This window comes from Glarea lozoyensis (assembly GCF_000409485.1).
Source record: "Glarea lozoyensis ATCC 20868 chromosome Unknown GLAREA1, whole genome shotgun sequence".
Lineage (NCBI taxonomy): Eukaryota > Fungi > Ascomycota > Leotiomycetes > Helotiales > Helotiaceae > Glarea > Glarea lozoyensis.
This window is the reverse complement of record NW_007360983.1, coordinates 1,027,866-1,054,707: the sequence shown is the minus strand read 5'-3', so window position 1 is coordinate 1,054,707 and position 26,842 is coordinate 1,027,866. Positions and strand designations below refer to the sequence as shown.

Below are 26,842 nucleotides of genomic sequence, written 5' to 3'. Positions count from 1 at the left end.
TTCCAAGGTTGTTAAACGCACCAGAACCATAGGTTGCACCCGAATCCTCTTCACCGCTAGCCAACTGAAGAAGAAGGACAAGACAGAATTAGGAAGCACATGATCACCCACTGTTCATATTATCATAATTAGTCCCAGAAGAAGTAAAGTACTAATCACATATGAGAAAGCCCAAAGGTAGCCACAAGTTTCCAGGAACTCGTCGCGGATTTTTCCTAATGTACCAAAGTCTTTTAAGTCATATCTACTAAGACCATGTTCGGCGCTGGATTAAGTAAAAAGAATGTACGCCAGACACTAAAACATGCTTTCCGGTCCAATGCAAAAACGCTGCCAAATCCTCCTCAGGCAGTCGAGCCCTAACTCCAAAATATGCTAGAGAAACAACCTTACAGGTTTATAAAGAAAACTAGTCATAAGCTTCGTGAATGATACGGCCTGTGGCCATGGTATCTCCAAATCAAGACGCCGTGTAGCTGCACCTCTATGCCGATCAAAATGACAATCTTCGCTTTCTCCATGTATAAAATTCCCCACATTGACTGCGACCTGACCTGAACGTTTTCCTCAAAATGCAGGCTGTTTACCAAATACCAACCCGGACCGGCGAGTTTGAACCATATGTTCCCGACAATAACTGATTTCGGATCGATTCTCTATCGTTTGCAGCTGTACTCGAGCCAGTACTTGTTCCCATCCAGCCTAAATTAGATCCAAGTGCATTAATAGCCACTTGCATACGTCCTCCACTTTGTTCGTTATGTTTGGCAAGTCTTTGGTCCCAACCACCGGAGTGAAGCTGAAACCCGCCGCCTTTTTTCGAAGCTTCACTGACTACCATAGCCCAGGCCCTCGATATTTCGTCATATGCGTTATCCTTGTGATGTCGATGGGATTGGCTGTCCCAGTCAGGTAGCTCGTGGACCACCTTCGTGGCGCTATCAAGAAAGGTGAGTGATGTTGTCGTTTGAGTTTCGTTTGGGGGCAGGTAGTGAGGTGTAAAGTCGGTCAGGGCTTCGATTAAATCAACTAAAGGTTGTTTCACTCTGTTATATGCGTAGTCCGACCCTGCACCCCCAAATGGAAAAGCTTCTCGTAGCTTATGCTGGTACTGTGAAAGAACATCGAGGGTTGCTGCTACGGATGGTCTGGGCGCTGACGAAACCACCTCTGTACCGATCTGGGGATGTCGTTCGCAAATGGTTTGAAGGACGGATCGTAAGGATTCCGCATCGAGGGTTTCTAGAAGTCGAGGAAGAGCAAGTGGCCGCCCGGTTACTTCGTTTGCTCTGACTTTCTTTGAAGGTCGAGCGATGCTTCTTGGTGTGAAAGCGGGGGAGTTTTGGGGCGAAATCGACATGTTATCGTCAAAGGCATCATCATCAACTTTGCGTTTTCGATTCGACATTCTGGCAGATGATGCTAGGGGGGAGACTATGTCACAAGAAAAAGTCAGTTGTGGGAAAACTTTGGGCAGAGGGCCCTATATGGGAGGATCCATACTGGGTCTGTGATGTGCGTCGTAAGGGAACTCGGAAAACACATGCGTCGTCGGTTGCAACAAAACATTCATAGTTGCTGAGACTGGCTATGCAATAACAAGTCAACCGTCGTAGCAGGAGAATATGACTGCGTTGTAAATGTACACACAGTCGGTGGCGGTGGAAAACGGTGAGTGTGGTTGTGATTATGTGTGTTGTTTATTCAGTTGACTTCGAGTCTTTGGTCGTAAAGAGCTCCGAGAGCAAGCTTAGCGGCTAAGCACGTGACTGGTGTGGACGACAATCTCGAAAGCATTAACAATTTGAATTGACAGCACCCTAGAAGACGTAAGGTTTTATATTAGAGACGCATCTCGACAACAAGACATTCAAGTCTGCATCAACCTGGTCAGCAAATGTGTGCATACGAGCATTGCAAGCTATTTGCAGTGCAACCTTGATATTTACCTGCAGTTAGGCACGCGATGGATAGAAGAAGCGGAATTTCCCAAAATCGCAGATTATAGTCTAAGTGAACGAAAGTCCTTTCCAAAAAATCCTGAGAAAATACTGAGGCGTAGAGAAGTACTCTAATATACTATGATTTAATCTAATTACTTGCCATATTATCGGTGTTAAGCTATTGTCGTTACCGCGAGATTGCGAATCCCTCTTATTTTGTCCGTCGCGTGTCAGGCTTCAATATGTCTCTCTCGCGGTTCGTCCTATATCCCAATCAAATAGCTGTCAAGTAGCAGGCAAACTCATGCATTCATTGCATCAACAATCTCTACGATTTCACATAATGGAATGTTGTTTTTTCTCGGTTCTTAACCGCGGGGTTCAGGCTCCTCTGTCCTTCAGTCATATTTCGAGCTTCAGCCAGCTATGCGTGCGTCTTTGGTCACCTACGATTCAGTTCCCAGCAGTTGCAAAGGATAGAGTCATCTTCCTATCAATTATGTTGGCTTCAGTATGGCAGGTGGCGTAGCTCTGGTTTGTTTCCCCAGCGTACAACTGTTGAAAGATCCAGCTAGCGAGAAGCTTCACTTTACCTGAAGGTCCGACTAATTCACGCCTCATGACACTTGTTGCAACGTTCATCTGAAGCATGTTGCTATTTACATTTTTTCGACAACTCCGGTGGTGTCTGGGTACCTTCCTCAACGTCTCATAATTCAAGACTCTGTTGTAGACAAGAACTATGTCTGTTGCACGACACAGCACTTGCTGGAACAGGTCCTCCATCAATATTGATAGGCAGAGATCTGCGCAAGTATGACACCTATTGAAAGCTAAGTCGTATTTTAGAGTATGGCTTCAGGATGGGTCGTCTTACGGGATCTTTTTGTGCCGCGTTTGCCGCCGGTGCTATCATACCTCAGGAAGGATCTGAAGCTGTTGTCTATTTTGTGCGTTTTCGGGATCATCTATGATGGCCCTATTCGCATTAAGGTCTATAACTTCAGGTTCTGTTACAACTTATCTCAGCTCTGTGGCCGGCGTAACACTTTTCCGATGACTGAAGAGAGGTTGTGAGCAAGTGTGGACAAGGGCTATCGAACCTTCACAAACTTTCGGCCTTGACTATATTCATAATCACATGTAGCTTTGATACTGGTGCTCCAGGGAAAGCAATGAATGAATGAAAAATTGTGCTTTTTTTAAACATCTGCATTGTGTCAAGATATTCTGGTCACTCCACTTGTATTTCCTGCTCACAATACCGGTAATGATCTTCACCACCCTGTGGCAAATAATGTTAACTTTGCAAAACGATTGGGCTCAAACTTCCCTAAATAGGACAGGTCTTTGTCCAATTCGAGGAATGAAGGATTTCACCCACTCCGGCTCGGCGAGATGTACACATATCAATGCCCAGGCGATGATGTTTCTTTGCCTCCTCCATTCCTTTCTTGCACACCTTCCACCAAATACCCAACTTGCTTTCTCAGTCGACCGTTTCCGTGGAAATTGTTCCTCGGCTTCCCGCATCCATGCAGCAAAGTATCGTCCATCTGCGCCTCCAAGCAACATCACGACTACAGAAATGCAGTTAGATCAACAAATTAGTGCTTTAGTCCACAGCGCTATTTACTCACGATCTATCTGACTCACTGTGTCAAATTCCCTGTGAGAAAACGATTTCCAGAGTCCAGCATACGAGAGAAGAATTCTCTGGCGGTTGATCGACTTTGTTTCATAAGCAACCTCCTCTGGTAATTTCATTGCAGGTCTCCACGTATTTGTGAGAGAATTCGTGCTATCAGATATCTCGCGGACCATGTGGTGAGCCTGAGACTGGTCCCGTTGGTTTTCAGATTTAGCTTGGGTTTCTGTTGGTGCTAGATCTTCACCTGTAATCGTCTTTTCAGGATTGGGTGTGTTCGAAGAACATGGCGATAACGATGGCAGTATCTGAATCGTTGTCGACCTTGTGTAATCGATGTCCCGGAAGTATACTTGTGGTTTCATGCCACATCCGTCTCTGAAACCTCCAATTCCATTCCTCCATTTCATATTAGAATCCTCCACGTAGATGGTCTCGTGATCTGCTATCCTCAGAGAATTTGTTCTTAGATCCCTTTAAGTCGTTCGTAAAATGGTCGGCAGTGACGAGGGTAGAGGATATGAGATAATGATAGAGTGAAGATCTTCTTGATGGAGATGTAGAAAAGATTTAAAATATAATCTACAATTAGGTGAACGTCTGTAGATTCACGATAGTTAATGAGATTAATCACGCGGCCAGCTCGTGGGGTGGTATGGCCTAGCTTGTGGTTAGTAGCAGGGGACTAAACTTCCTTAGTGGTTAGAACAACAATTCTAGATCGGGTTTCCCGACTATGATGCAAAGTCTTTCCGTAGGCGGATGCTCCGGGAAATGTTCAACAAATACAGAGTGGTGGAGAAGACCTAGATCTATGGTCATCAAGATATATCAATCGCTTTGCTTTGTCACTTGCCAGCAAACACGTACATAATCGTTGGAATATTGGTATACAGTGTACAATGTTTCATATATTCAGAAACAATATTGACCTACTAGAGGTGTAAACATTGTTTCATGAGAGAGTTTTAGGCTAGTCACGATACTGTCATGTCAATCACGCCCCGGCGCGGCAGCTGTCAGTCATTTCGCAAGATATGCACTGAAGTATGCCTTTGGTAAGAAGTGCAGCGCATTGTCAATAGTAAATCTGGCACCACGACTACGTGAAAGATCCGACAAGGCTAGCTTCCATCCAAATTACCACAATCGCCTGCCCCTTATGATACGGCCTTTCTTCCATGAATGGAATTCCTGGCATGCAGGGCAATCTCGAGCTTCTTCACTTTCTGACACAATGTCTTGCAGGTCACTGTGAGTTTCAAGAACCGAAGTCATTTTAGTCAAATGTAATTTCGTGATAGTGGTCTGAAGATATGGGTGTACTGTAGAGTTTTTAGGGTAGGAACTGGTAGATAAAGTCAAGGCACAATGTAGACATTTCAAAACACTACTATTTTTTGATACATTTTTAAGAAATTCCACCAGCAAAGAACATTAAAGTTGCAATAATCGGTAACACTCAGGCCGTACTAAAGTGAAATACTGTTTGCGGTTGCATACGATGAGTCCTCAAACCTCAATTAGCCACTGCCTCCATCCTCGTCCCTGACGTTAGTTTGTGGGACCCAATCCTTCTTCGTTCTCATTTCGGCTGATGTCTAATTCTGGCATGCGGATTTCCCCATTCCTCTTGAACCTTTCGCTCACGTCTCCCATCCACGTCGACGCATCGCTTTTTAGCTAGAATCCGATAACCATTTCCATTTTCATCTGTTCTCTCAAACCACAAGCCTTGGTCGCTGTTGGTTCCATGAGCATAGCACGACATTGGGTCGTCTAAATTGAGGCGTCGCTCACATAGGTGTCGAAGATAATTGTTGGCGGCTGTCATATTGAGGTAGAAATGAATGATGCTCTCTTGGTGCTCTCTATATACCCCTAGAGGGAGTTTCAAGACCGAGACTGTGTAAATGTAAGGACGATCGTCGTGCTCCGTTTCCACCACGCTGAAGAAAGTCGAGGAAATACCAATCAGCATCTGTTGTTCTGATATTGCAGAGCCGCTGACGACGGGTTGTGTTGAGGATGTGCTACTTGTATCATTCTGCCGACCTGGGGTATTGATTGCCGTCCAGCTGCTGGTCGGTAGAAATTCAACGTCGGCCTGTTCTCCCAATTCGCTGAATGAATCGTCATTTGCTAGAATATTGACGGATAAAGTTGAAGGTGCCTGCACCTCAAGCTCGCTGAACGAAGGACCACCTGCCGGAGTGTTGATAGACGGAGTCGAAGGCGTCAACACCTCAAATGTTGGTTTGCCCAAAGGCGTTACGGCGCATATACCGCGCTCTCTCTCAACTAACGCCAATTCCTCATAAGGAGCTCGCTCGGATGTGTTCATTTTCTGCCATAATTGGGCTGATGTCTTCTGTATTGCACCTAAAATGAGTTAGATCGGATGTTTCATGCTCGGTAAGAGGAAGTTCACTAATCGTGGCATCTGGATATTCTTCTTGCAGGTTGACTCGCTGCTCGTGGGCAAAGAAGAAGTATGCTGATGGAGAATAAGCTCGACGCCCCTCGCCAGGAGTTTTGCTTGTCACCGCAAACATTGTATTAATATCGATCTGTGTAGCTTTTAAAACGTTGTCGTAAGATGCTATCGTAAGTTCGAGGAACTAAAACTGTCAATGGACTTATGGACTTCGGTTCTAGTAGGCATCACCTTCGAAGATCAACCCGAATACTTTCACACCTTCTGGCCAAGGACGGATGTAGGCAAGTCAAAGACAATTTGCATCATGTCTACTAAACTTTAGTTGTAATAAACATCATACTGGAGCCCGTAGACCCACACGCCAGAATACAATGAAACGCGTTCAGCACTATTGGCAGCTATGGCCAATAGACCTGCTCTCGCGGAGGACAAATAAGTGGCAGCCGAAACAGAGTATTTCTTCGACTAAGTTGACGAAACATCGTATATTCAGTGGATCAACTTAGAACATTATCACACTTGCGTCGATTGTTTTAAGTAAATGTGAATTTTTAAGCTCTGTTCGAAGTCGACTTGCTATTTTGTCTAAAAGATGCGGGTAGGTGACTGCCACTTATTTTGTCCTCCGGAGCTACTCTCTATCACCGCTTTTTGTGAATTTACTTCTCGGCAGTGTCCGTGTCGTAGTTGAGCCATCTTCCCGCAGCTCAGGAGTCGGAGTTCGTCTTCAGTCCAAGCTGGAAAGTCCAGTTTCATCGCTGTTAGTGTGATATAAATCCCCATAACATAGGACCACTTACGCATTTTCTCAGGTCAAAAGTCTGAAGAGTTTTACCCCCTGAGCATATCACAATTTCAAAATCCCAAAGAAGGTACGTGTCGTCTATACGCCCTTGTTTTGACGATGTTTACTTACACGGTAAGCTTTGAACCGCCCCGGCTGACCGCGTCTTTGATTTCCATAGGGACACTCACCTAAACTTTTCCACTTGCCCTTTAGCTCAGTCATATGAAGATTTTCGCTGGAATCCTAGACGGCTACAGAAGCAGGATAACCTCTCCCGGTGTGATTTTATCACTACTTAAACAGTAGGTGTGCATGTAGTTTGAGCACCCCACCTGAACCAAACTTCCCCACATCTCACAACGTCGGCTTTCACATATGCGAAATGGCAGCTCCAACACTCACCCGAGCTCTCCAGCTTCCCCTTCCTTTACGCCTCCCAATTCCTGGAGCTCAATTGAGTTATTCTTCTAGTATAAAAGCATTTCGGGCACCCAGATTCCAGCAAGTCAGGAAAATGGCATCAGCAAATCCAATCACGGTTCCAGAAGGGAAGTTCGAGTGGTTGGTTATACTCCCAGATGGAGAGGGGAAATTTGCGAAGAGGATGGAAGTCAGACCGTTGGTTCTCCCGCCCTGTTGATTCACATGTACTAAATATCTCCAGAAAGCATTTTGAAGGTCTAACTAAGAATGTCGACAACGGATTTTATAAAATGGGAGGTATGTTTATGTTCTTTCTTAAGCTCATCTCAAATTCCGTGGGACGAACGCGTAGCACTTGTGCCGTCTTACAGGGAAGCCGGAGGGGTTGGCAAGCTAACGAAAGCGAAGGTGCAATCTTAGATGAAGTTCCAAAAGAAGGAGAAGCAATGGGTATTGTGGGCAGTGCCTTAGTATGCGTTGCTGCGTCTAAGGAGGAGATATTTGAGGTGTTGAAGAATGACATTTATGCCAAGAATGAGGTTTGGGATTTTAGTAAGGTAAGTTTCAAACTCTTTTGCTGTTTCTGATCTCAGATAGATGTAGCCATGTGTGGATTCTTCTGGAGAGACTCAGTATTGCTAATTGCTTTTGTGTTTAGGTCCAGGTGTATCCATTCAAATGCGCTTTCAGAATGCCATAAGAACCGTACGTTACCATCGATTTCTGCAGGTACCTGTAGATTATCAAACATTTCTGAATTGACCAACCGATGCACCTGCGAGGAAGCTAGGCAAGAAGCCTCGTTTATAGGAAAAGTGGTTGTTGATGTGAAGAAATTATAATCCATGCTACTGAATCAAGGAGACACTCAGATATCATAAATTTAGTGTAAACTTCAATATATTGGGAACATTCAAAAACCAACATTTGTTTCGAATAAGGTTGCGACATTCATCATTCTTCATGAGTTGTGACATAGTCTTTCAGTCCGCTCGGTTCCATGGCCGTGGGCGTGTGAAGTCTTTGGTTGAGATCCGAGAGGAGTCCTTCAATTTGTGATAAGGGACGCCGTACTAAAATGACTACTACCCTTAAACGTCTGCTCCATGCGAAACGCATACGATTCCACAAATCGCGCAGAGGCAATGTTAGTACACCATCCAAGCACAAATGAAAATTATCACGGTAGCTTTCAAATTTCATGACACATAATGCACAATGATTTCCAGGCCGGTAAATTTCGTGTGGTGATCCGTCTAGAGATTGCTTATCTATGTAAGCTTCCCAACCAGCCCAATGATTCCCCACAACCCAGTGAACCGTTGCTATGCATTCGTAAGAACAAACGGGAGATAAGTGATTGCTTAGTCGAAAAGACCGAAACCCATATCCTCGTCGGATTCCTCCTTGGCTAGGCATAATGTCAGCATGTCGTATCAGTTGACAGAGCCGATTGAACCTACCCTCTTCTTCCTTCTCAGCAGGCTTCTCCTCAGCGGCAGCATCACCTCCAGCAGCAGCACCTCCAGATGGGGCAGCGGCGGCGGCACCTCCACCGGATCCAACGTTCAACAGGAGGTCTTTAACATCCTTACCCTCGAGGGCCTAAAATCCAAATATCAGCAACTGCTCCTCCCTCAGTTTCGAGTTTAATTTCGTACCTTGGCGAAGAGAGAGGTCCAGATTGGCTCGACATCCTCGATACCGGCAGCCTTGATCAAGGTCTGGAGCTTGTCGGCCTGGGTAGAGTTAGTATATGGTAGAGCTTTCCTCCATGCCGCAGCATGGTGAGGATATAAGGATTCTTACGGTGATGTCAACCTTGTCATCGGCGAGGATGAGAGCGGCGTAAGAGACAGCAAGTTCGGCGTTCGACATTTTGTTAGATTTATGAAAATTGTTTGGGATGAACAGGAGAATCAATCACTTTAACCGCGAATTGGGCGGAGACTGAAACGACAAGTTCGTGTTGATTTGTGGGATTGTTCGTGGGAAGTTGAAAACCGAGACGAATTTAGAAATTAATCGAGTGTGCGCGGAAAGTTCGAGGTGGGGCGTGACGTGAGCTGTGATTGGGCGATCAAGCACAGTGCTTATCATGAACTAGCCCCGCCGGAGTGAGGCTAGCCTTGCCCGGGTTCCCCGCGCCCTCAGCCCTTCGCAGTTCGCAGTTCGTAGATCTCAAGATTCTCTTCTCTCGTGCTCGTCCAGACGGAGCAGCATCCCGGATATCAGCGCGAATACTCCCACAACCTCGACGCAGCAGATGACTATTGTTACGAGCTTAACATACTCACGCAACTACAAGAACAGGCATTGAATTGTCCCCGCAATGGACACCCCAAACCTACCTCCGCCGCTCGACCCACGAGAACAACCAGTCCTCCAATCTTTACGCGTCTTGCGGGACCAATTAACTCTTTTGAAGCAGGATCGTACAACATATGTCAAATCTTCCGATGTAATGCCATTGTATGACAAGGTCGTCGAACAAGTCAAGTTGCTCAATGAAATTAGAGCGGACAAGCCGACGGAAGATAATCAAGGTTCGACTGCCTGCTTAGACAGAGACAGTATATATACTGATAGTTTCACGGCTAGTTGATCGCGTATTGGATGGATGTTTTCAGCTTCTCTCACTTTTCTTTATGACCATTGGTCGCAACAACGAGGCACCAGCTGCTTACGCCCTAACCTCGACCATAAAACGACTACTGGACCATTTGGTTGAGGTGGATATCTACTCGGAGAAAGATCTAGCCCACATTTCGCAGACACTCGAGAGACTACGGGAGATGGTGAAAGCTGCTAGTTCGTCTCATTCAGAAAACTTCATCACGCTCCTTTCAAACCGCATCGAGGTATGCCAGCGCTCTCTGGTAACCTTAAATACACGTCTCGCCCGGTTATCGGATGAGATCATGCCAACTTATGAGAAGTTGATTTCAATTCTCCGGTCCCTTTCCCTTGCAAACACTAAGTCCAAGGTATGTCTTATATCTATAGGCGAATACACAATTGACGAAGGACTAATATGTTCATGAATAGTTTTCTGCCACTGAGGTCCAGAAGTTGCAAGCGCAGTTGAAAGAAATTGACGCCCAGCGAAAAGAAGGCAAGTTCGTTACAGTAAACGGAGAGGTGTTAGCAGGCGATCACGAGGTCTCTGAGCTTTTAACTAAGGGAATCTACTGGGCTAATATGGTTTTGGAACGGTGAGCATGCGCACACTCAAGTTTAGAGGAACATAGCTGACTGTCAAACAGAAAAGGAGTCTGCCCAGAGCCTTTCCGCGAAAAATACCAAACGCTTGTTGAGATCCGGAATAAACTAGAAAAGCTTTCTCTTACTCAAGCATGGTCACTTAGAGAGACCGATCTGTATGATTACCAAAGACAACTGGACAGGATTGACGAGAGCCGTATCGATGGCAACTTTGTTGATTCAGAAGGCAACTTTGCAGAACTTTATGTACAAAGGGTATGTGGCCCAACTTTTGCCCAAATCAAGTGCTAACATAGCGTCAGACATTACTCTACCTCATTCGCCGGAGTTACGCATATATATACTTTCTAATGATTGCCTCTGAGCCAGTTTCAGAAGCACTTTTGCCTGTTTATAATCAACTGCAGACACTGAAGCGATGCCTACTGGAAGTTCAAAATTCAGGTGGGGTAAGCTCACCGAGAGAGTTGTATCCATACAGTATGAAGGTAGGTACACCCGCTTCGGTCGCGTTAGCCACTAACAATCTCATAGCTCAACTCCCTGGATAATATGAGGGTAGACGGGAAGTTCATGGTTGGAAAAGAAATTCCCGAAGGCCAAGGAAGCGTCATTGAACTTCTCTCCGAATGTTTCGAGCTAAACTATGAGCTGCGTGTCGCTGCGGAGCAGGAAACAGATGATTAAATACTTGATTGTTCGCAAAGTAGGCGTTACAAGGTTTGGTTTTGTTTCGGCCTCTAAGGAAACTCTACAACCTAGGGCTGTAAAATACTATACGATAAGAGTTGGGTGGGTTAGACATATTGGATAATTACTGGGGGGGAGATAGTGCATCGATGGTATGTTTATACGGCTGAGCCTAGACATATTGCATAGGCTTTGGAGGGACATAATCACGCGTAGGAGTTTAGTTGACATAAAGTGTAACTATTAAATATATGATACTGTGTTCAGAAAGGCCACTAAATGTTGAATTTATAGAGACGAACGCTCTCCCGCCTTTCCTCGTCAGCGGGCTACCTCAGAGGACCATATACCTAGGGGGTAGAATCTCTTGGCTACTCTGTCATTTCAAAGGCCGATCTAGAGCGGGAAAGTCGTTACAGTTATTATTTGGGTTTCAACAGAGTTTCACAGGTCCAACCTGTTTACTAGATATGGTAGATGAAATAGACGATAATTTGTCCACTTAGTCGACGACATATCAGGATTCGACTGACCATTATTTCGTCTCCTGTGCGGGTATCTCTTGATAAAATGCCGTATAATTCTGGGTAGCAAGCACGTGGCAAGGCGAATGCATGAATGAATATTATTAATTTTACCTGTACGGTCCAAGTCTTGGTTCGGGTTACTCGTTGTTCAATTCACTCGATGCTAATTTTGACATAAACCTTGCCAGCTTTCCAACTCCAATTGTGACCCCTGTCCCCTTAATTCTCCAACCTCCAACTCGTCAGCAGGTTGCCAGAACTCTCCACAATGTACCATTTCTATCCTATGCCATTCCCAACCATTGCACATCCAGGCTTTCTACCTTTACCACTTCAAACGCCTTATAAAAACAACCCAACGACAGAGTCAACCGTGGTTAACCTGATATTCAAAAACAAAAAGACATGCTATCTTCTCAACATCCAGCACACGCATCATTGGTACAATACAAGCACCCGTTGGTAACTCCATCAATCAGCCAAATAGTCTGTGTGGAGCGTGATGATAAGTACGTACCTATTTCAGCATCCACAGTCATCTCAGTATCAGGATCGGCCATTTCTCTGGTATCATATCTGCGACCTGTATCTTCATAGAGATGTCCGTTATCGCAAGGGTGTGAGTCCGAACGCGATGTTAAAAATGTGTAAGCTGTGCTACACGTTGATGGAAAGACTGCAGGGGAATCCATCTGATCGGATTCGTCTCCCGTCGACGATGGTGCAGCTCTTGAAAATCTTATTGCCGCATCGCTATTATCAGGGCTCCGTTGGAAAAGGCGACGAGTAGTTCCTCCATCGGGCTGGACCCCTGATCGCCCACTAGCAATCTCAGCTGAGTCGGACATATGGCGATTATGGACAATCTCTGTAGTATTGGGCGGCCTATGTTGGAGCGAAGCGCTAGAGGAACAGCTACTTTTTATTTTCTTGGTGCCACAAATGTCATGTGAAGCGCCCATACAACCGGCTTTTCTCTTGAACGAAGAAGATGATTGTGGAGCAGTCGTAGAGAAGGTAAACGTGGATGGGGTGTATGGGGGTGGTAGCAGGTCATTGGGTTGCGAATGATCTTGAAACTGGCTGAGGGGCGGTGGTAGGTAAGCGTTAGATCGTGAGCGACCTTTATGGTTCACATGATTATGGAATTGATCGTGAGGTGGTGTCAAGTTGGGGTTGGACCGCGAGGATTCGCCGACCTGATGGTTGAATTGGTTGTAGAAAGCCATGTTCGATTTTGCGGTCCCTTGGACTGCCAGATTTGTTTCGCTCTCGAATCGTTTTAGCGATAATATATGGTAAGAGTGTTCCGAGCCGTTTGAAACTTTACAAACCAATTGAAGCTGATATCGCAACGCGGGTTGCGACAGGTGGAAAACGCAAGTAGCTCTGGTGATAGTTCATGAGAGATGCAATGGACACAAAAGAGGCAGGCCTCCCTTCTTGAGTAGAAGACGCCTTCCAGTGGATCCACCGACCAAAAAAGTTTTAAATCAGGCTAGCCAGTCTTGTGCCATTGGCGTCCTCTCAAAGGTTTCTTTTGCTCATAGGGGTAAGACGCGACGGTTACTAGGTAGCTGCGAGATAGTTAGCGTGAGATTCGAAGACGCACGACGCGATATATGACGACGGACCTGCCAATTGCCCAGGTGTTCGGTGATCAGCCCCAAGTGAGTCCAGCGCTTTCATCTTATTCTACAATCAACGTTGGATGGTTAATATTGGTCGTAGCCATATCCGCCATACTGCCTGCGACCGAATTCGCGATCAACCCAATGCTGATGGTAAGAGCTCATATCTCGCTCGGCACTCAAACCTAACTCACTCGCAACATTAATGTACCCCTCTGCGCCTACTTTGCCTGCTCCTTTGGCAATCCTCTTCAAGCTGTCCTCGTCTCCCTTCCAAACCGTGCGACAATATACACACTTTGGTGCCCCCGGCTTGCTTCTAGCCCATTGCTCGAAACAATGACGATGGATATTATTTCCACACGCAGCTTTGCACCAGATTATATCTTCCGATCTATCAGACTCTTCAAATTCCATGACACATACTGGGCAGTCTCCTTCTATAGGTTTGCGACGACCCCCTGTGTCAGTGGCATCGTGAGCACCATCGTACGATTGCGGTGTTTCCGGTGCATTGGCAAACATCTCTGCCAATTCCTCTGTCAAAAACGCTAGCTGAAAGGAAAGATCTTCACGGGCTTTCAGGATATTGACGAGAACCTATGGACATCAGCACCACTCGCAAGCATTGTCTTAAAACCTACGTAGATAATGTGTTTGCACTGATTTCCATTGAGATAATCCGGACACGAGCAAGTCGGAATTCTGCTTATCGTTACTTGGTAGATATTTCCCGTAGTACCTGCAATATCAAATACTTCCTTCTCATCGACACCATCCACACTAGTAATTTTATGTCTGTCAATCAGAAACATACGTTGACTCTTCACGCGACTCAAACGCTCAAGATACGACGAAGGGGCCTTTGCCCTATATCTTTTCAGTCTCTTTTCCTCGAGAATTTCGGTTTTTTTCTTCTTAGTGGTCGACTTAGAATCAGGCTTCTCGTTACTCTCATCATCCGCACCGTTGTCACGGGCTTTGCGCTTTTTTGTAGGCTCCCCAGAGGATGACCCTTGAGTCATTTTCGATATTTTTATTTTATTTTCTGGGATCCGGACCCTTCGGCTCGGGCCTGAGACTGGTTTTTCTTCGGTCTTGGGATATTTATTCTTGCGGGTCGACATGGTGTTGGAAAACGATATCAAATTTGATAGCAAGAGGCAGCTCTTAAATGTTGGAAGAAGATAGGACAGAATTGAAAATACAAGACAAATTTTACTCTAGCTCTGTCTAGAATACTACTCGAAGCAGACACATTGATGTTTATATTAAGTTGAAGGTGATTTCGGTGAAGAAACGACGTTCAAGAGACCTCAAACGCGAGAACGCCACCTAGTCACATGGTAGATACATCCCTGCAGCTATCCCCGCCATCCACATCAAGTCTAGCGTTTCTATTTAAAATAGGAAAATTCAGCGATGGTTTCCTCCTTTCTTCTTCAGTCTTTACATATAAACCACGGCATTCTATACCCCTGTTCTGGCTTACAAAACGTAGCCTTTTACATATTACTGAATGACCCAGAACGATTCTTGCGCCTTTTAAAATGCTGTTCATTTGCCTAGAGCCTTAAAAACTCTGTTGTGGCTTAACAGCTTCGCTATGTGCGTACACTCAACGTGTCAGCTTCTGAGTTTTGGTATAGGGTGCTTGCGGTGGACAATAAAAGACGCGGTTGAGACACCATGTTGACGTGAAAGCTCATAATACATCTTTGAAGTTTTATTTTGATATCTGGTGTTATGAGAAGGTCTTCTGGCGCGAAGTATCATAATCTACCTAGGTATCCAAGACACTATTTAGGTCATTTGCAGGTCACTGCCACTTCTTTCATCACGGCGGACCGTCCTCAGCCAATTTGAACTACTACATGATATTCTTGATTATGTATATGCCAATATCTAATTCTATCAATAATACATGTAATTGATGACATAACAAGGTATTGATGGTATATTGAAATTTGGACAGAACAAGGGTGCATAAACAAACTCTTCATAGCTTGGCTTTAGGTTGGTCTTGCTTCATCATCGTGTCTGCAACGATACGCCTTTGGATTTTTCCAGTTGCTGTTTTAGGCATGTTGTCCGTAAAGTAAATCTGCGCGTGTCAATTAACAATGACTCAAAACCAAAATCTCAGTGGGAGGTCTACATACCTTTTTGGGAATCTTGAATTTGGCAACCTTCTGCGAGACCCATTCTCTCAATTCTTTCTCGCCCAAATTCTCTCCACTTTTAGGCACAATTGCAACGCCGACATCCTGACCGTACATTTCATCAGGGATAGCGAAACTGACAGCCTCGCTGACTTTCGGGTGTCTGGCAAGTACGTTATCAAGCTCAATTGGGCTGATTTTCTCACCACCTTTGTTGATCAGCTCCTTAATTCGGCCAGTAATGATCACATATCCATCCTTGTCGAGTTTTCCTTGATCGCCAGTTCTGAAATACCCGTCCTTCGTGAAGGAAGACTTATTCGCTTCGGGATTGTTTAAATATCCTTTAGTAACATTCTCTCCACGAATACAGATTTCGGCTTCCGACCCCTGTTTCACTTTCTTCCCCTCCTGGTCGAGAATCGCGACTTCTACACCTTGCCCAATACCTACGCTTCCCGGTTGGCGTTTTCCTGGTGGCAGAGGGTTGGAGGTCATCTGGTGGGCAGCTTCTGTCATGGCATATGCTTCTAAAACCGGAGCATTGTATGTCTCCTCCAATTGATGGAAGGTTGTTGGTGACAAGGGAGACGAACACGATCTAATGAACCGGATATTAGGCTTTGTAGTTGGAGGCGGATTCTTAAGCAAGATCTGATGAATGGTTGGAACTGCCGTATACCAATTCGCCTTGTGCGTGATGAAATCGTCCCAGAATTCGGATGCAGAGAACTTGAGAGGGACGATGACTGAACCGCCTGAGTACAACGGTGCCAAGAAGCCCGCCAGCAACCCGTGGACATGGAAAAGTGGCATAACAAGCATCGTCCTATCAGCGGGCGAAAGCTGATATGTATCTTTGATGTTTTTCATTGTCCTTGTAAGGTTCTTGTGTGTCAATGGCACTGCCTTTGGTCGTCCAGTTGTACCACTAGTATGGAGGACCAAGGCGACATCGTCAGGTTGAGCCTGCTCAACTTTTTGGTTTCCTTTCCCTTTCAGCTTCCCCTCGTCTTTCACATCGAGCACCACTTCTTGTCCATTCCAATAGCATTCCGCAATTGCTGCTTTGTATTTTCTTGCAGCTTTCACCGCAGCACCATCCTTTTCGAACGATCCTTTTGGCACTAGTGCCACCGCGGATTTCAGGTCATCGATATAGAACTCAAACTCCTCCTGCTTATATGCCGCATTGAGAGGAGCCGCGATACCTCTTTGCCAGGCGCTGGCTAGGAAAGCAACGATAAATTCGTAAGTATTGGGAAGAGCGATCGACACGGCCGCTTCTGGAGTGACACCGAGTTTGGCAAGTTTCTTTTGAAATGATAAAATTTCAGCAGAAAGGTTTTGGTACGATATAGTAAGAGGCTGCTTGCCAGGAATGATGATGGCGGTAGTAGTATCCCCGGACGAGAAGGAAGTGGAGAGTGTTGTAGCAGACATCGTGGAAATTTGAGGTGGGATTGCAATTGCAATTCGATAATTCAGCAAAATGATACTAAAATGAATCAATCGACAAAAGCTTCCAGGTTGTTTACAGAACAATTCGTCCCTAAAGCTGTACTGGTCAGCTTCGAGATCTCTTGGGACGGTGACGTGACAGGAAGCGGTTTGATCTTCCCATCTTATCACCGAGTTACGGAGTTCGCATGGGCCATGCTGTAATTCGTGGTCAGTTTCTTACTGGTCCAAAACAGCTAAGCTTTGTGACAAATTATGGCGAAGCAGACCCCGGTAGATTAGTCCGCTTTTCGACAGGAACTGCAGCTCAGCCTCACGTGTAAACCGCATCTGTGGACCTCTTATTTTATATCGCATATTCTCGATTTGGCAGCCTCACGCGTCAGGCTGGATGTCAACCTCAATCTATGATCTCTAACCCGCGAACCATCACCGACCATAATGTCAAAGCCAAACTCAACTCCAGTACCGAGAGCGGGCCTCTCGTTATACGCAAACCTGCTTGACTCAAACAGCACGACTTCATCTGCGACCGTCTCAAGAGGCCCTGTCGTCTTTAAACCCAATCCTGATGTCCAAGAAGATGCTTCTTCCAAGAAACCCAACATAGATGCTGGTAGACTATTCTCCTTCTTCTAAGTTTTCGAAAAGGATTGCTCACTCTCTGTGTCTCGTCTCATAGCTACGCTACGCTTTCAGCCAACGAAGAGACCCCAGCTGCCACAAAAAGCTAAGCCAAAAGGCCAGTTTCCGAAAGCTGTTCCACAGGAAACAGGAAGCTTTCCAGCATCAATATCGAAACCTCCACAAACCGCGAAGCCCGCAGTGAAGAGTACTCTTGCCGATTGGACTGCGACTGGGGACGATGACGATGTGAACGGCTTTTATGCGGGGGAGAAGCGACAAAGAGGAGGCCGAAAGAGGAGGAAGAACAAACACAGAGAAGAACATGTTGCAGCACAAGATTGGGACGATATCTATGACCCAGCACGACCCAATAGTTATGAGGAGTACAAACACAGTGATGAGAAGATTCGAGAAATTCGCGAATGGAAGGATCGGCTGTATGCCCATAGAATGGCACGAAAGTCCGAGAGTGAAAAGGACAGCGATGATGAGGACTACCGGCCTCAAATGAACAGTACGGTGATCCCAGACCCAGGCAAGATCCTTCTGCTAATGATGTTTCAGGTCAATTTGCACCTCCTTCGAATTATTCTTTCGCACCTCCTCCCATAGATCCACCATCACCAAAAGCAAGCACTGTTCCTCCTCCACCACCTCTAGAAACAAACCCGCCAGCTTTGGAGCTTCCCAAACCAGCCATTATTGAAGGAGCTATATCCAGGGCACCAGTGCGCTACAATCTCCCACCCGCACCCAGCGAGCTTCCCAGTTCAGAAGCAGAACTCGAACAAGCTCTTGCCGCGGAACCGGAAGAAGGCGACGAGCTAACAGTCACAGAAGACACACCGCGCTCACGTCGACCAGGTCAGAAAGGGTTTGCTGAGCGGCTGATGTCTAAATATGGTTGGAGTAAAGGTACAGGACTTGGAGCGGACGGCTCAGGCATTGTAAATCCTCTACGTGTGCAAATTGAAAAGCGGAAAAAGAAATCTGATGCTGAAGGTGGAGGTTTCCGTGATCCCCCTGGTGGAAGAGGTAAAATTATAGGAGGTAAAAAAAATGTTCCAGAGAAGGAATCAGAGACTGGGAAGTTTGGAGCAATGTCAGAGGTTGTTGTACTACGAGGTATGGTTGATGGCATGAATCTCGATGAGGAAGTTGAATCTGCTGGAGATGGAGGCCTGATGCAGGAAATCGGAGACGAATGCGACGAAAAGGCTTGTAGCTTTTTGCAAGTTACATGGATTGTTGCTAATGGGTTTCTTAGTATGGTCGCGTGGAACGAGTTTATATTGACAGGAATGGCGAAACGCCAAAGGTCTTCGTGAAATTCACAAACCAGCTCTCAGCTCTTCGGGTGAGATTATCTTCTCACCGTTCCTTCAATTGCTAACATCAAACGCGCAGGCTGTAAACGCTCTGGAGGGTCGTATCTTCAATGGAAACACCATCTCAGCCCTCTTCTACGACACGGAAACATTTGAAACCGGCAACTACGAAGCAAAGTTTTAAGGATCTAACCATCACATTGAATTTGATATCTCGTAAGGAATGGTCGATTATGGGGAAGGTGACATGAGCTATGCTTCTGATGGTGGCTGTCGCAGGAGTGGTGCTTTGGGGAGAAACATTGGGCGCAGTAAGACATAGTTGTACGACTTAATCGGTTTATCAGACCGTCAAAGACGCCCACTAAAGATACATCGACAAGCGTTTCGGTTTCCCTAAGTACAGGGAAAAGCTCCATTCCAATACTGTACAACACGCTCTTCCCATTAATCGCACTATCCGGCGAATCCCAGCATCCTATCCTGACTCCGAACCCTAATTTTTCAAGCATCATACCCTCGCCCCTTCCTTCGTCTTGATAGTGATAGCAAACATCTCATCGATATACGTCCGCTTCTCTCCTTCGTCTTTACTGGGGCCGGCCTTCTTCTCGATGTGCTCCGAGGACAACTTCTTCATCTCTATGCCGTTTTCGTTTGATGACGTCGGAAATTCAGAATCAGCACTTTCATCCTCGGGGCCTATCAATCCTTCCTGCGATGAGTTGTCCAGTCCCTTCCTATGGCCCTTTTCCCAAAACTTGATCTTCGATGAACCGGGCGGCTTCAGGTGACCACTACCAGATTGTGACACGCCCCTTCCGTCTTTATCAATGGGCTCGCCGACCTGGGCTTCAGCACTCTTCTTGCGAGTTGCCATCTTCCTAAAAGAAAACTTGCTCTTGGAAGGGGCAGCACGCATGTGGGAGTCCTCATCGAAGCCGGTCATATCAAGCACTTTCGAGAACTCGCGGAACGTTTCTCGTGCTAGATGTATATGGTCGGGAGAATTAGGGTAGACTCGCTGCTGTGTTCGAAACAAATTCAGAGGTACGAAATCTAGCTTCTTACCAGGCGCCCGAGCATGGATTGGAACTATAATCTTATAAGTAATGAGCAAGGCAACACCTGTAGAACCGTGATCACTGTCTCCCTTGCAGGGTGCTTCGATGGGTTGCGCAATGAGTTGGGCATCGTTGAAGAACGGATCGTCTATCTCATCTTTTATTGCCTCCAGTGTTGTCAACATGGCTTTAGCAAATTCTCGCTGCTCAGCATTCGGGTTTTTCGGCTTGGAGTCTTTGTTAAAGAGTTTCATGGTTGCAGCTACGCTAAGGAGTTCCATGGATTTTAAGTAATCCAACTGCCATGGCTCTAGCGTCCGAAGCTCAGGAACTTGCATTGTCGGAAGGAGATTCCTAGCATCTCTCCTGGCCAGCACATCGAAGCCGGCGCCGATTGACGCCCTAATCGCGAAGCATGAGACATGAACACCTGGGGAGAGGATATGCGAGTCGCCAATGTAGTCGATCAGGAGGTCTATACGACGACTGATCTCTCTGTCATCTATTTGAAGACAAGCTGACAACATGGGCAACACCATTTCCTTTGGTGCGAATCGAAATCCGGCAGCTTGTAGATCTGCTGCCTCGGTCTTATCTGCGCGACTGACGAGAAATAGCAATTGCCCTTTGCCAACATTTTCTACAGCAGCGCCTGCGGTGTTAATGGTTCCGCGCTCTGGGTCAATTGGTTGTCGGCCCTTTGCGACCATAGCTTTGGCCTTGTCTATCTTTCTAGTTCCGGAAGAAAGGTGTCCAGTTGCAGTAATTTCCTCGTATAGTATGCCCATGTCATCGATATCTCTCTCGAGGTGGATTGCAAGATCTGCGGTTGCTAAACAAAAGAGCTCTCTGAATACGAGGGAGTAATCCTCAATGGGGTCACCCTCTTCCGTCATAAGGTTAGCATAAGATTTTGACCTGAGGTGTTGATGACCAAAACCAGCCGCGTCAATATGTCTACGCATTGCGGGAACCAGATATGAGATACCTGACCAGTTGTGGGACGTCCTGTATATCCATAAAAACACTGGGTGTGAGGCGTTAAATACGTCGTTGAATGACTATCGAACTTTTAGCAGGATCTGACATAGTATGTGTTGACAGGGCTCACCCGTTCCAGAAATTGGTGTGTGATCTTTTTGCTGGGTAGTAAGCCGCCTGGGGTGACGAGAATTCGATTGTCGACATCGAAGACTGCTGCGGCAACGACCACCTGTTGTGCTCGGGTTATGTTCCGAAGTCTGTGAGCTTGAGCAACAATCGAAAGAAACATAAGTACAACGCAGCCACATGTCGACTATCTTGATTAGAATCTGAATATAAACTTTGTTCGGACAAGGAAAGCTTACAAAGACGATGACAATGGTCACCGTGGTGTTCCTGGATCTATTACTTGGTGGAAAGACATCTACCACTTTCAGTTGGTACTCAGTACCAGCGATGTTGATCCAATGCATAGCAGTCACTCCAGTAGCGAGTATGAGACCAGAAAGGGCTCTTTTCCACCACGATGTATTCCAGTTCGAGCGGTAGTGAAAGAATCCGAACAAAGCCACCATACTGGCAAGGCAGGCGATGATGGCGGACGGAATCACATAGGCGACGAGATAAATGCAGACATAGTTCGAGATACCTGCTTGACCCAAGTAAACCATCCCACTAAACCCCAAACCTGCCAGCATTCCCCCTAGGCAAACTCGGGGTATGCTGACTATGTCATTGGCCCCTATCGTCCAGAAAGATATCATGAGTACGACAACCGGGACAAAAAACGAGAGAGCTGTGTACCCCGTGCTGTATGAGATCTGAATTTCTGGTTCCCCATGCCCCAAAATGATGGCACGCGTTGAAATAAAGTGCATGCACCAAGTTGCAACGCCACCCATCGATATCGCTGAGCCGAGAAGAAGTCCCCTGAAGCATTGTCAGACAGACTTTTAAAGAGCTTTGACTTGTTAGGTACCAGTTGTATATGCCTTTCCAGGAAGTTCTTTTATGGAGAAGTTCCATTGTCGTCCATGCTCCTACATAACTTATCATGTAAGAGAGCACCACGAATCCAGGATTGGCTCTTCGGGAAACAATATGGCCTTCCAGAGCAGTGAGGTTTGTTCCATATACTCCCGTCACATTGGCGTTCATTGTGGTGATTCCCGTGAAGTTATTCAACGGCGGTTGGATTGACATGATGATGGATCATATAACAAAAATATCGCAGACGCTGGAAAAAGGATGTGATGAACTGGGTGTTTCTCTCAAGACTGAATCTCTCCAATACGCTAACTGATTCAGTTATGTATGTAGACCGCACATCTTGCCTTGTTGTTGTGTCCGAGTAAGTTATAGCTCGTCTGTCCGTTCAGCAATCCACGATGGAAGACACTGCGGCCGGGTCTGTGATGGATGGTTTCGAACTGTTGTCAAAGTAGGTAACGTACAGGAGACTTAAAGAATTTCAACGCGGAAATAACGATAATCTTGTTATGGCAAGTATGGAATGAGAGCCTACTGAAGAAGCCAAGAATTAATATGGATGAACGAGAGACGTCAAGTTTGCAACATGAACTCACACCCGATCGACAGGGGTCGAAAGAGACGGGGTGAAAACAGTCCTAGATGTGCAGGATCGATTCAGGTCTGTTGACTAACGTCAGAGGGTACCTGGCGCTTAGAGTGGCAGCTGGTGGTTGCATCTCTGAGCGTAGAGAAGGCAGGAAGGACCAACAAAAGGAGCAAGTCCGGATCCTGAAAACACAACATAATTCGAACGATGTAAGGCAGCTAAAACATAGGAGAGTTCTTCTTGATGAATACTTCCAGCCATGAGATCTTTTTTTCTTTGCAATAGCTGAGCGTGGGGACGGTAATGCTTTGGTGAGGGGCTCAAAAAGGAGCGCTTTCATCTGTCTCTGCTCATGAACGACATTTGTCTCGCACGGAGACAGACAAGAATTTGAATGGGGGGAGAATAAGGAATGAAACACCGAAACGCAATCTAACACATAGGCTGGCGTGACAGACTTATAGTGTGAGCACTAATGTTCACAGATACTGTTTGAAGAATGAACCTGTCGGATCCTTCGCCTCATCATTTTCGACAGATACAGCCAACGTAACTCCAGTTGCTCGACTAGTCTTCGAATTCTAAGTGGTCGACGGTTGTGAGTAAGTTTGATCATCATTTTCTTGTAATTGGGACTCTGATGATACCCAGATGTTAACGCTGGTACGGGATATGACCCATCTCCGCAGCTGACCTTCATCGTTTCGTTTCAATTGCACAACCTCAAATTGTCTGCTTATTACTTACGGTACTTACTCCTAACCCATGGGAGAAATTTGGTTGTTGTGAACGGCTTACTCTATTTTAAGCACCAGATTAGCTTCTTGAAGACCCCTCAGGGTTTGGGAGAGCAGGCACCAAGATAGCCTCTAATAACCCTTCTTAGGATATCAGGCACAAGAAGTATGTGCCATTGTGCCATTGTGCCATTCAGTTCCTAGCAGTTATTGAATCTTGATTCTGTTGGGAGGCTAGAGTCATTACTTGCGCAAGTATATTCCATTTTCTGTTCTGAAATGTATTATATCTGTCGAAGCTTTTTACGTACAAGTAACATGGAGTTTTGGACCCGAATTTGCTGGGAGCAAGCAACTATTTGTCTATGATAGCTGAACAAGGGATCTTACTTAGAAAACAAAGCTCTCTTACGTACACGCAATTTGAAAAGATGGCGAAATTTCCACCCATGTTCCCAATGAAGAGTTACGATACCGAATACGAGTAACCAGGACCCTCACACTCTCATGACCACTACTTTCAGAAACTTCCGGCCATTCCACTCGCTCTTTTGATTCTCCTAGCCACAGCCTGTATAAACAATGGGTGATTATCTAGCAGCTGCTCGACCTCAGACTCAGTGTATTCCCTATCCAACAAAACCTCTTCATTTTTAGATGGGCCAAATTGTGCTCGAGGTAAAGCAATCGTCGGTGGAGACGTAGCAATTAATTTGGTGTCAGCCTCTAGGATATCGACTGTGCTCCCCAAGCTAATCCGTTAGATAATAATTACATTTCAACTCCTCAGAAGAATGACACAAGTAATCAGGTTGAAAACAGATGTTTTGAAATACGTCTTCTACTCGTGAGTAGGGATCTCTGCTTCTAGATGGTTGGAATGGAGCTGCGTCCCTCTCAATGCAACCCGTGGGTTTCGTCAATTTTAGTCTTGCGGTGTTGGCCATGCTGAAGCTTGATGGCTTTGCCTCCGTAAATGGAGATTGAATCGGTGCAACTTGTGCCTGTGGATATGGAAACGGAATGGGTGCTGTCTGTATCTCGAGCGGAGGATCTTGTGATGTTGAGAGTACTGATGGTGATGGGGACGCGTTACGACGATCAATTTCTGCAACTTTCCAGTGAAGTGCATGCTTAGGGGGAGCTCTATGTGCATGTATGTCAAGAAAAGGATTGACAAAGTTCAGGATCCCTTGTTGCCCTTGAAGCCCAGAGAAACCTTCGGAAGGAGTTGTGTGCGGAGGAACTGTAGTATTGAATAAGTCAAGCGGATTGGAGATATTCGAGGCAGCTGCAGCATTTTTGAGAACTGAGGAACCAGAAAAAGATATGGATGGATGTGATGTCGCCGCACTTCGGCCTTGATCCGAAAAATTCGACGACAATGACAAGTTTGTAGAAGCATGGTTGTTGTGGTCGGTAACTTGAGATTCAGACGATTTCGTAAGCTCAGAAGGGTCCATATCTCCGTGGATATCAGGGATTGTAAAGCGCAACTAGGTGGTGGTTGGCTCTAGCTAAAATTTGATATCTTATAAATCTCGAGACAACATGATAGTTGAGACCTGTGCCAGTATCTCCACCCAGAATTCAGCAGAGTCCGCAAAAGCTTTGAGGCAAATTCACCGTACCGCTCAGATATGAAAGGAACTGGAATCCGCCCCAACAGTCAATTCTTTTAGACTCCATAATATGTGCAGCAGCCAGCGGATGGATATGTTCCTTGAGAAATTGAGCACTTTACCTACAAAACAATGAAATTGACATGTGTATAGTGAACTCGGACGAACCTCAAAATGAAAGTCTCATGTTACAATTCCAATACTAACTAGTAGATGTGTAGGTGTACACAGGCATGGGTCCTGGCTCAGCATTCAACATAGCCCCCGTCGGGAAGTTGATCAATACTAGTCATATTAACTTCTTTTCTCCCATTGAGCTCGTGACGAAGAGCTGCGCTGGCCGGATAGACAACACGACGAAGTCTGTTTGGGGAGCCGATGGGTTCAAAGCTTTTTAGCCCTTGGAACGGATCTAGTCTGATATGGTCCTCCCAGAATGTCTTTCGGGCTGGTATCATACTATCTTGTTTGGGCACGACAATTTTAGCCACCGTCTGCCATGGATACTTTTCATCATCCCATGTTTTGCCTGCGTACTCGACTGGCTGGTCCTCAAGATTCTCACAAAGCTGAACCTGGAAGAGGTACTCCGCCTCATTATTTGCGTAAAACTCTTTCACCCATGAACTCAGAATGTTGTCTGGATGGGAGTCTGGTTTCACTGCCTCCTGATATTGCTTCTTCTGCACTTCTGAGGATGGTACAAGGGAGTACTTGACAATAAAGTCCCCATAACGGTATGCTGTTTGGGAATAATAACGAATTGACTGCACAGTATCAGTACCAATGGTATCTTAATTGTAAGAAACCAGCACGTACAGTCAGATGGGTATTGTGCACTTCATCACGAGCCTTCTGGAGTTCGGTATCTTTTCGTGCCTCCAACATCTCATAAAGCTTCCTCTTATCACACCATACTTGATACGTAGGTCAACGATCTCTCTAGTAGTCTTTGCATCAGCGAGATCCAATGCCGGCGTGCTGTTGAACTCAATGTCGTGAGTTGGAAAGTCTTTTCCCGCCTCAAACATCTCGCCGTCGACCTTAAACACCTTGATTCCGAGACCCCGTGGCTGCGGGATTCTGTCGTCCAATCCTGGATCACCTGGCTCTGTGCTGTATCTCATGCAAATCGGGTACTCTCCAGGGTGAGAGAACAATGTTTGTGCTAGATGTGATGAAAGGTCTCCAACAATCAACTTTCCTTTCACTACGCCTTGGGTCCTAGCATGCGTACCTATAGGCGTTGAGCATCTGTGTGGAGATTGATTTGCGGCATGGCTCAACTTACCACTGAAGCAGTGTCTGGCTTTGTTGAATTGCGTTCTTTGAATGGAATTAATCATCTCAGCAACAGCTTTGATGTCTTCTGCTTCATTAGATGGTATGGACTGCACACCCTCGGAGTCCCATCTGATATAATGACGGGAGGACACTCCATTCGAGTGGTCATCGGCAGCTTGTGATCCCATGGCTGTTAAGATTCGAGGATGTGTAGTAGAATGTGAAATGGTCGTATTATTGAATCACTTCTGCTGATATGTGGAAGACTACGAGAATATATACAACCATTATGGTGGCGCGGGGTAATGGAATATGATGGTATTCAGTCTAGACTTCTTGCCTTGTCTAATTAATTGACTAGTTTGAAATATCTAAGCGCTGCCATCAGAACCGTGGCCCTACAGGTTTAGCAAGTATATTAGCACAGTTGCAGGCAGGTTACTCGCACAAGCGAGACTAGAACACTTAGGTCAGAGCGACAATGCGTCTCCCCGCATGCTTTAGACCGTTTCCATGGCGCCTAGCAAGAGGAGGTCTCGTCAATGTCTCAAATCATGCAAAATAAAGACTGTGAATGGCTGAGCGTGCGGGGAGGTGATCGCGTCGAAGTCTGACGGAGTTTTGAGATCTTCGGACAGGTGAAGGGGGGGTGGGGTGAATGGAGAGGAAAGCTAGGGCCA

The 26,842-nt window shown here is 46.0% G+C and overlaps 13 protein-coding genes across 13 annotated transcripts; 3 read left to right on the top strand and 10 right to left on the bottom strand.

Annotated features, from left to right (window-relative positions):
• Nucleotides 1-583: 583 nt before the first annotated feature.
• On the bottom strand, nucleotides 584-1,408 carry GLAREA_09001 (uncharacterized protein; the record flags this gene model as incomplete). Its single annotated transcript, XM_008077962.1, has 1 exon — nucleotides 584-1,408. One exon carries the CDS (start codon nucleotides 1,406-1,408, stop codon nucleotides 584-586), a length of 825 nt encoding a protein of 274 aa, XP_008076153.1.
• A 1,858-nt stretch (nucleotides 1,409-3,266) lies between these two features.
• GLAREA_09000 (uncharacterized protein) lies at nucleotides 3,267-4,001 on the bottom strand (the record flags this gene model as incomplete). Its single annotated transcript, XM_008077961.1, has 2 exons — nucleotides 3,267-3,523; nucleotides 3,584-4,001. The coding sequence occupies 2 exons, from the start codon at nucleotides 3,999-4,001 to the stop codon at nucleotides 3,267-3,269; spliced, it is 675 nt and encodes a 224-aa protein (XP_008076152.1).
• Nucleotides 4,002-5,176: 1,175 nt separating this feature from the next.
• GLAREA_08999 (HMG-box) lies at nucleotides 5,177-6,146 on the bottom strand (the record flags this gene model as incomplete). The annotated part of the gene is made up of 2 exons (XM_008077960.1): nucleotides 5,177-5,973; nucleotides 6,023-6,146. The coding sequence occupies 2 exons, from the start codon at nucleotides 6,144-6,146 to the stop codon at nucleotides 5,177-5,179; spliced, it is 921 nt and encodes a 306-aa protein (XP_008076151.1).
• A 1,054-nt stretch (nucleotides 6,147-7,200) lies between these two features.
• GLAREA_08998 (Dimeric alpha+beta barrel) lies at nucleotides 7,201-7,941 on the top strand (the record flags this gene model as incomplete). Its single annotated transcript, XM_008077959.1, has 4 exons — nucleotides 7,201-7,436; nucleotides 7,483-7,538; nucleotides 7,650-7,798; nucleotides 7,900-7,941. 4 exons carry the CDS (start codon nucleotides 7,201-7,203, stop codon nucleotides 7,939-7,941), a joined length of 483 nt encoding a protein of 160 aa, XP_008076150.1.
• Nucleotides 7,942-8,605: 664 nt separating this feature from the next.
• On the bottom strand, nucleotides 8,606-9,119 carry GLAREA_08997 (60S acidic ribosomal protein P1; the record flags this gene model as incomplete). Its single annotated transcript, XM_008077958.1, has 4 exons — nucleotides 8,606-8,652; nucleotides 8,705-8,846; nucleotides 8,903-8,980; nucleotides 9,051-9,119. The coding sequence occupies 4 exons, from the start codon at nucleotides 9,117-9,119 to the stop codon at nucleotides 8,606-8,608; spliced, it is 336 nt and encodes a 111-aa protein (XP_008076149.1).
• Nucleotides 9,120-9,573: 454 nt separating this feature from the next.
• On the top strand, nucleotides 9,574-11,153 carry GLAREA_08996 (uncharacterized protein; the record flags this gene model as incomplete). The annotated part of the gene is made up of 6 exons (XM_008077957.1): nucleotides 9,574-9,787; nucleotides 9,843-10,228; nucleotides 10,290-10,456; nucleotides 10,508-10,721; nucleotides 10,769-10,915; nucleotides 11,001-11,153. The coding sequence occupies 6 exons, from the start codon at nucleotides 9,574-9,576 to the stop codon at nucleotides 11,151-11,153; spliced, it is 1,281 nt and encodes a 426-aa protein (XP_008076148.1).
• A 946-nt stretch (nucleotides 11,154-12,099) lies between these two features.
• GLAREA_08995 (uncharacterized protein) lies at nucleotides 12,100-12,912 on the bottom strand (the record flags this gene model as incomplete). The annotated part of the gene is made up of 2 exons (XM_008077956.1): nucleotides 12,100-12,149; nucleotides 12,201-12,912. 2 exons carry the CDS (start codon nucleotides 12,910-12,912, stop codon nucleotides 12,100-12,102), a joined length of 762 nt encoding a protein of 253 aa, XP_008076147.1.
• A 486-nt stretch (nucleotides 12,913-13,398) lies between these two features.
• GLAREA_08994 (RING/U-box) lies at nucleotides 13,399-14,339 on the bottom strand (the record flags this gene model as incomplete). The annotated part of the gene is made up of 2 exons (XM_008077955.1): nucleotides 13,399-13,914; nucleotides 13,959-14,339. The coding sequence occupies 2 exons, from the start codon at nucleotides 14,337-14,339 to the stop codon at nucleotides 13,399-13,401; spliced, it is 897 nt and encodes a 298-aa protein (XP_008076146.1).
• A 974-nt stretch (nucleotides 14,340-15,313) lies between these two features.
• GLAREA_08993 (Acetyl-CoA synthetase-like protein) lies at nucleotides 15,314-16,919 on the bottom strand (the record flags this gene model as incomplete). The annotated part of the gene is made up of 2 exons (XM_008077954.1): nucleotides 15,314-15,418; nucleotides 15,477-16,919. The coding sequence occupies 2 exons, from the start codon at nucleotides 16,917-16,919 to the stop codon at nucleotides 15,314-15,316; spliced, it is 1,548 nt and encodes a 515-aa protein (XP_008076145.1).
• A 459-nt stretch (nucleotides 16,920-17,378) lies between these two features.
• Nucleotides 17,379-19,076, top strand: GLAREA_08992 (RNA-binding, RBD; the record flags this gene model as incomplete). Its single annotated transcript, XM_008077953.1, has 5 exons — nucleotides 17,379-17,553; nucleotides 17,620-18,078; nucleotides 18,129-18,799; nucleotides 18,832-18,921; nucleotides 18,972-19,076. 5 exons carry the CDS (start codon nucleotides 17,379-17,381, stop codon nucleotides 19,074-19,076), a joined length of 1,500 nt encoding a protein of 499 aa, XP_008076144.1.
• A 327-nt stretch (nucleotides 19,077-19,403) lies between these two features.
• On the bottom strand, nucleotides 19,404-22,143 carry GLAREA_08991 (uncharacterized protein; the record flags this gene model as incomplete). The annotated part of the gene is made up of 4 exons (XM_008077952.1): nucleotides 19,404-21,017; nucleotides 21,068-21,253; nucleotides 21,306-21,870; nucleotides 21,920-22,143. 4 exons carry the CDS (start codon nucleotides 22,141-22,143, stop codon nucleotides 19,404-19,406), a joined length of 2,589 nt encoding a protein of 862 aa, XP_008076143.1.
• Nucleotides 22,144-23,776: 1,633 nt separating this feature from the next.
• Nucleotides 23,777-24,719, bottom strand: GLAREA_08990 (uncharacterized protein; the record flags this gene model as incomplete). Its single annotated transcript, XM_008077951.1, has 2 exons — nucleotides 23,777-23,994; nucleotides 24,032-24,719. 2 exons carry the CDS (start codon nucleotides 24,717-24,719, stop codon nucleotides 23,777-23,779), a joined length of 906 nt encoding a protein of 301 aa, XP_008076142.1.
• Nucleotides 24,720-25,123: 404 nt separating this feature from the next.
• On the bottom strand, nucleotides 25,124-26,350 carry GLAREA_08989 (Heme-dependent catalase-like protein; the record flags this gene model as incomplete). The annotated part of the gene is made up of 4 exons (XM_008077950.1): nucleotides 25,124-25,645; nucleotides 25,698-25,733; nucleotides 25,790-26,115; nucleotides 26,170-26,350. 4 exons carry the CDS (start codon nucleotides 26,348-26,350, stop codon nucleotides 25,124-25,126), a joined length of 1,065 nt encoding a protein of 354 aa, XP_008076141.1.
• Between the last annotated feature and the right edge of the window lie 492 nt (nucleotides 26,351-26,842).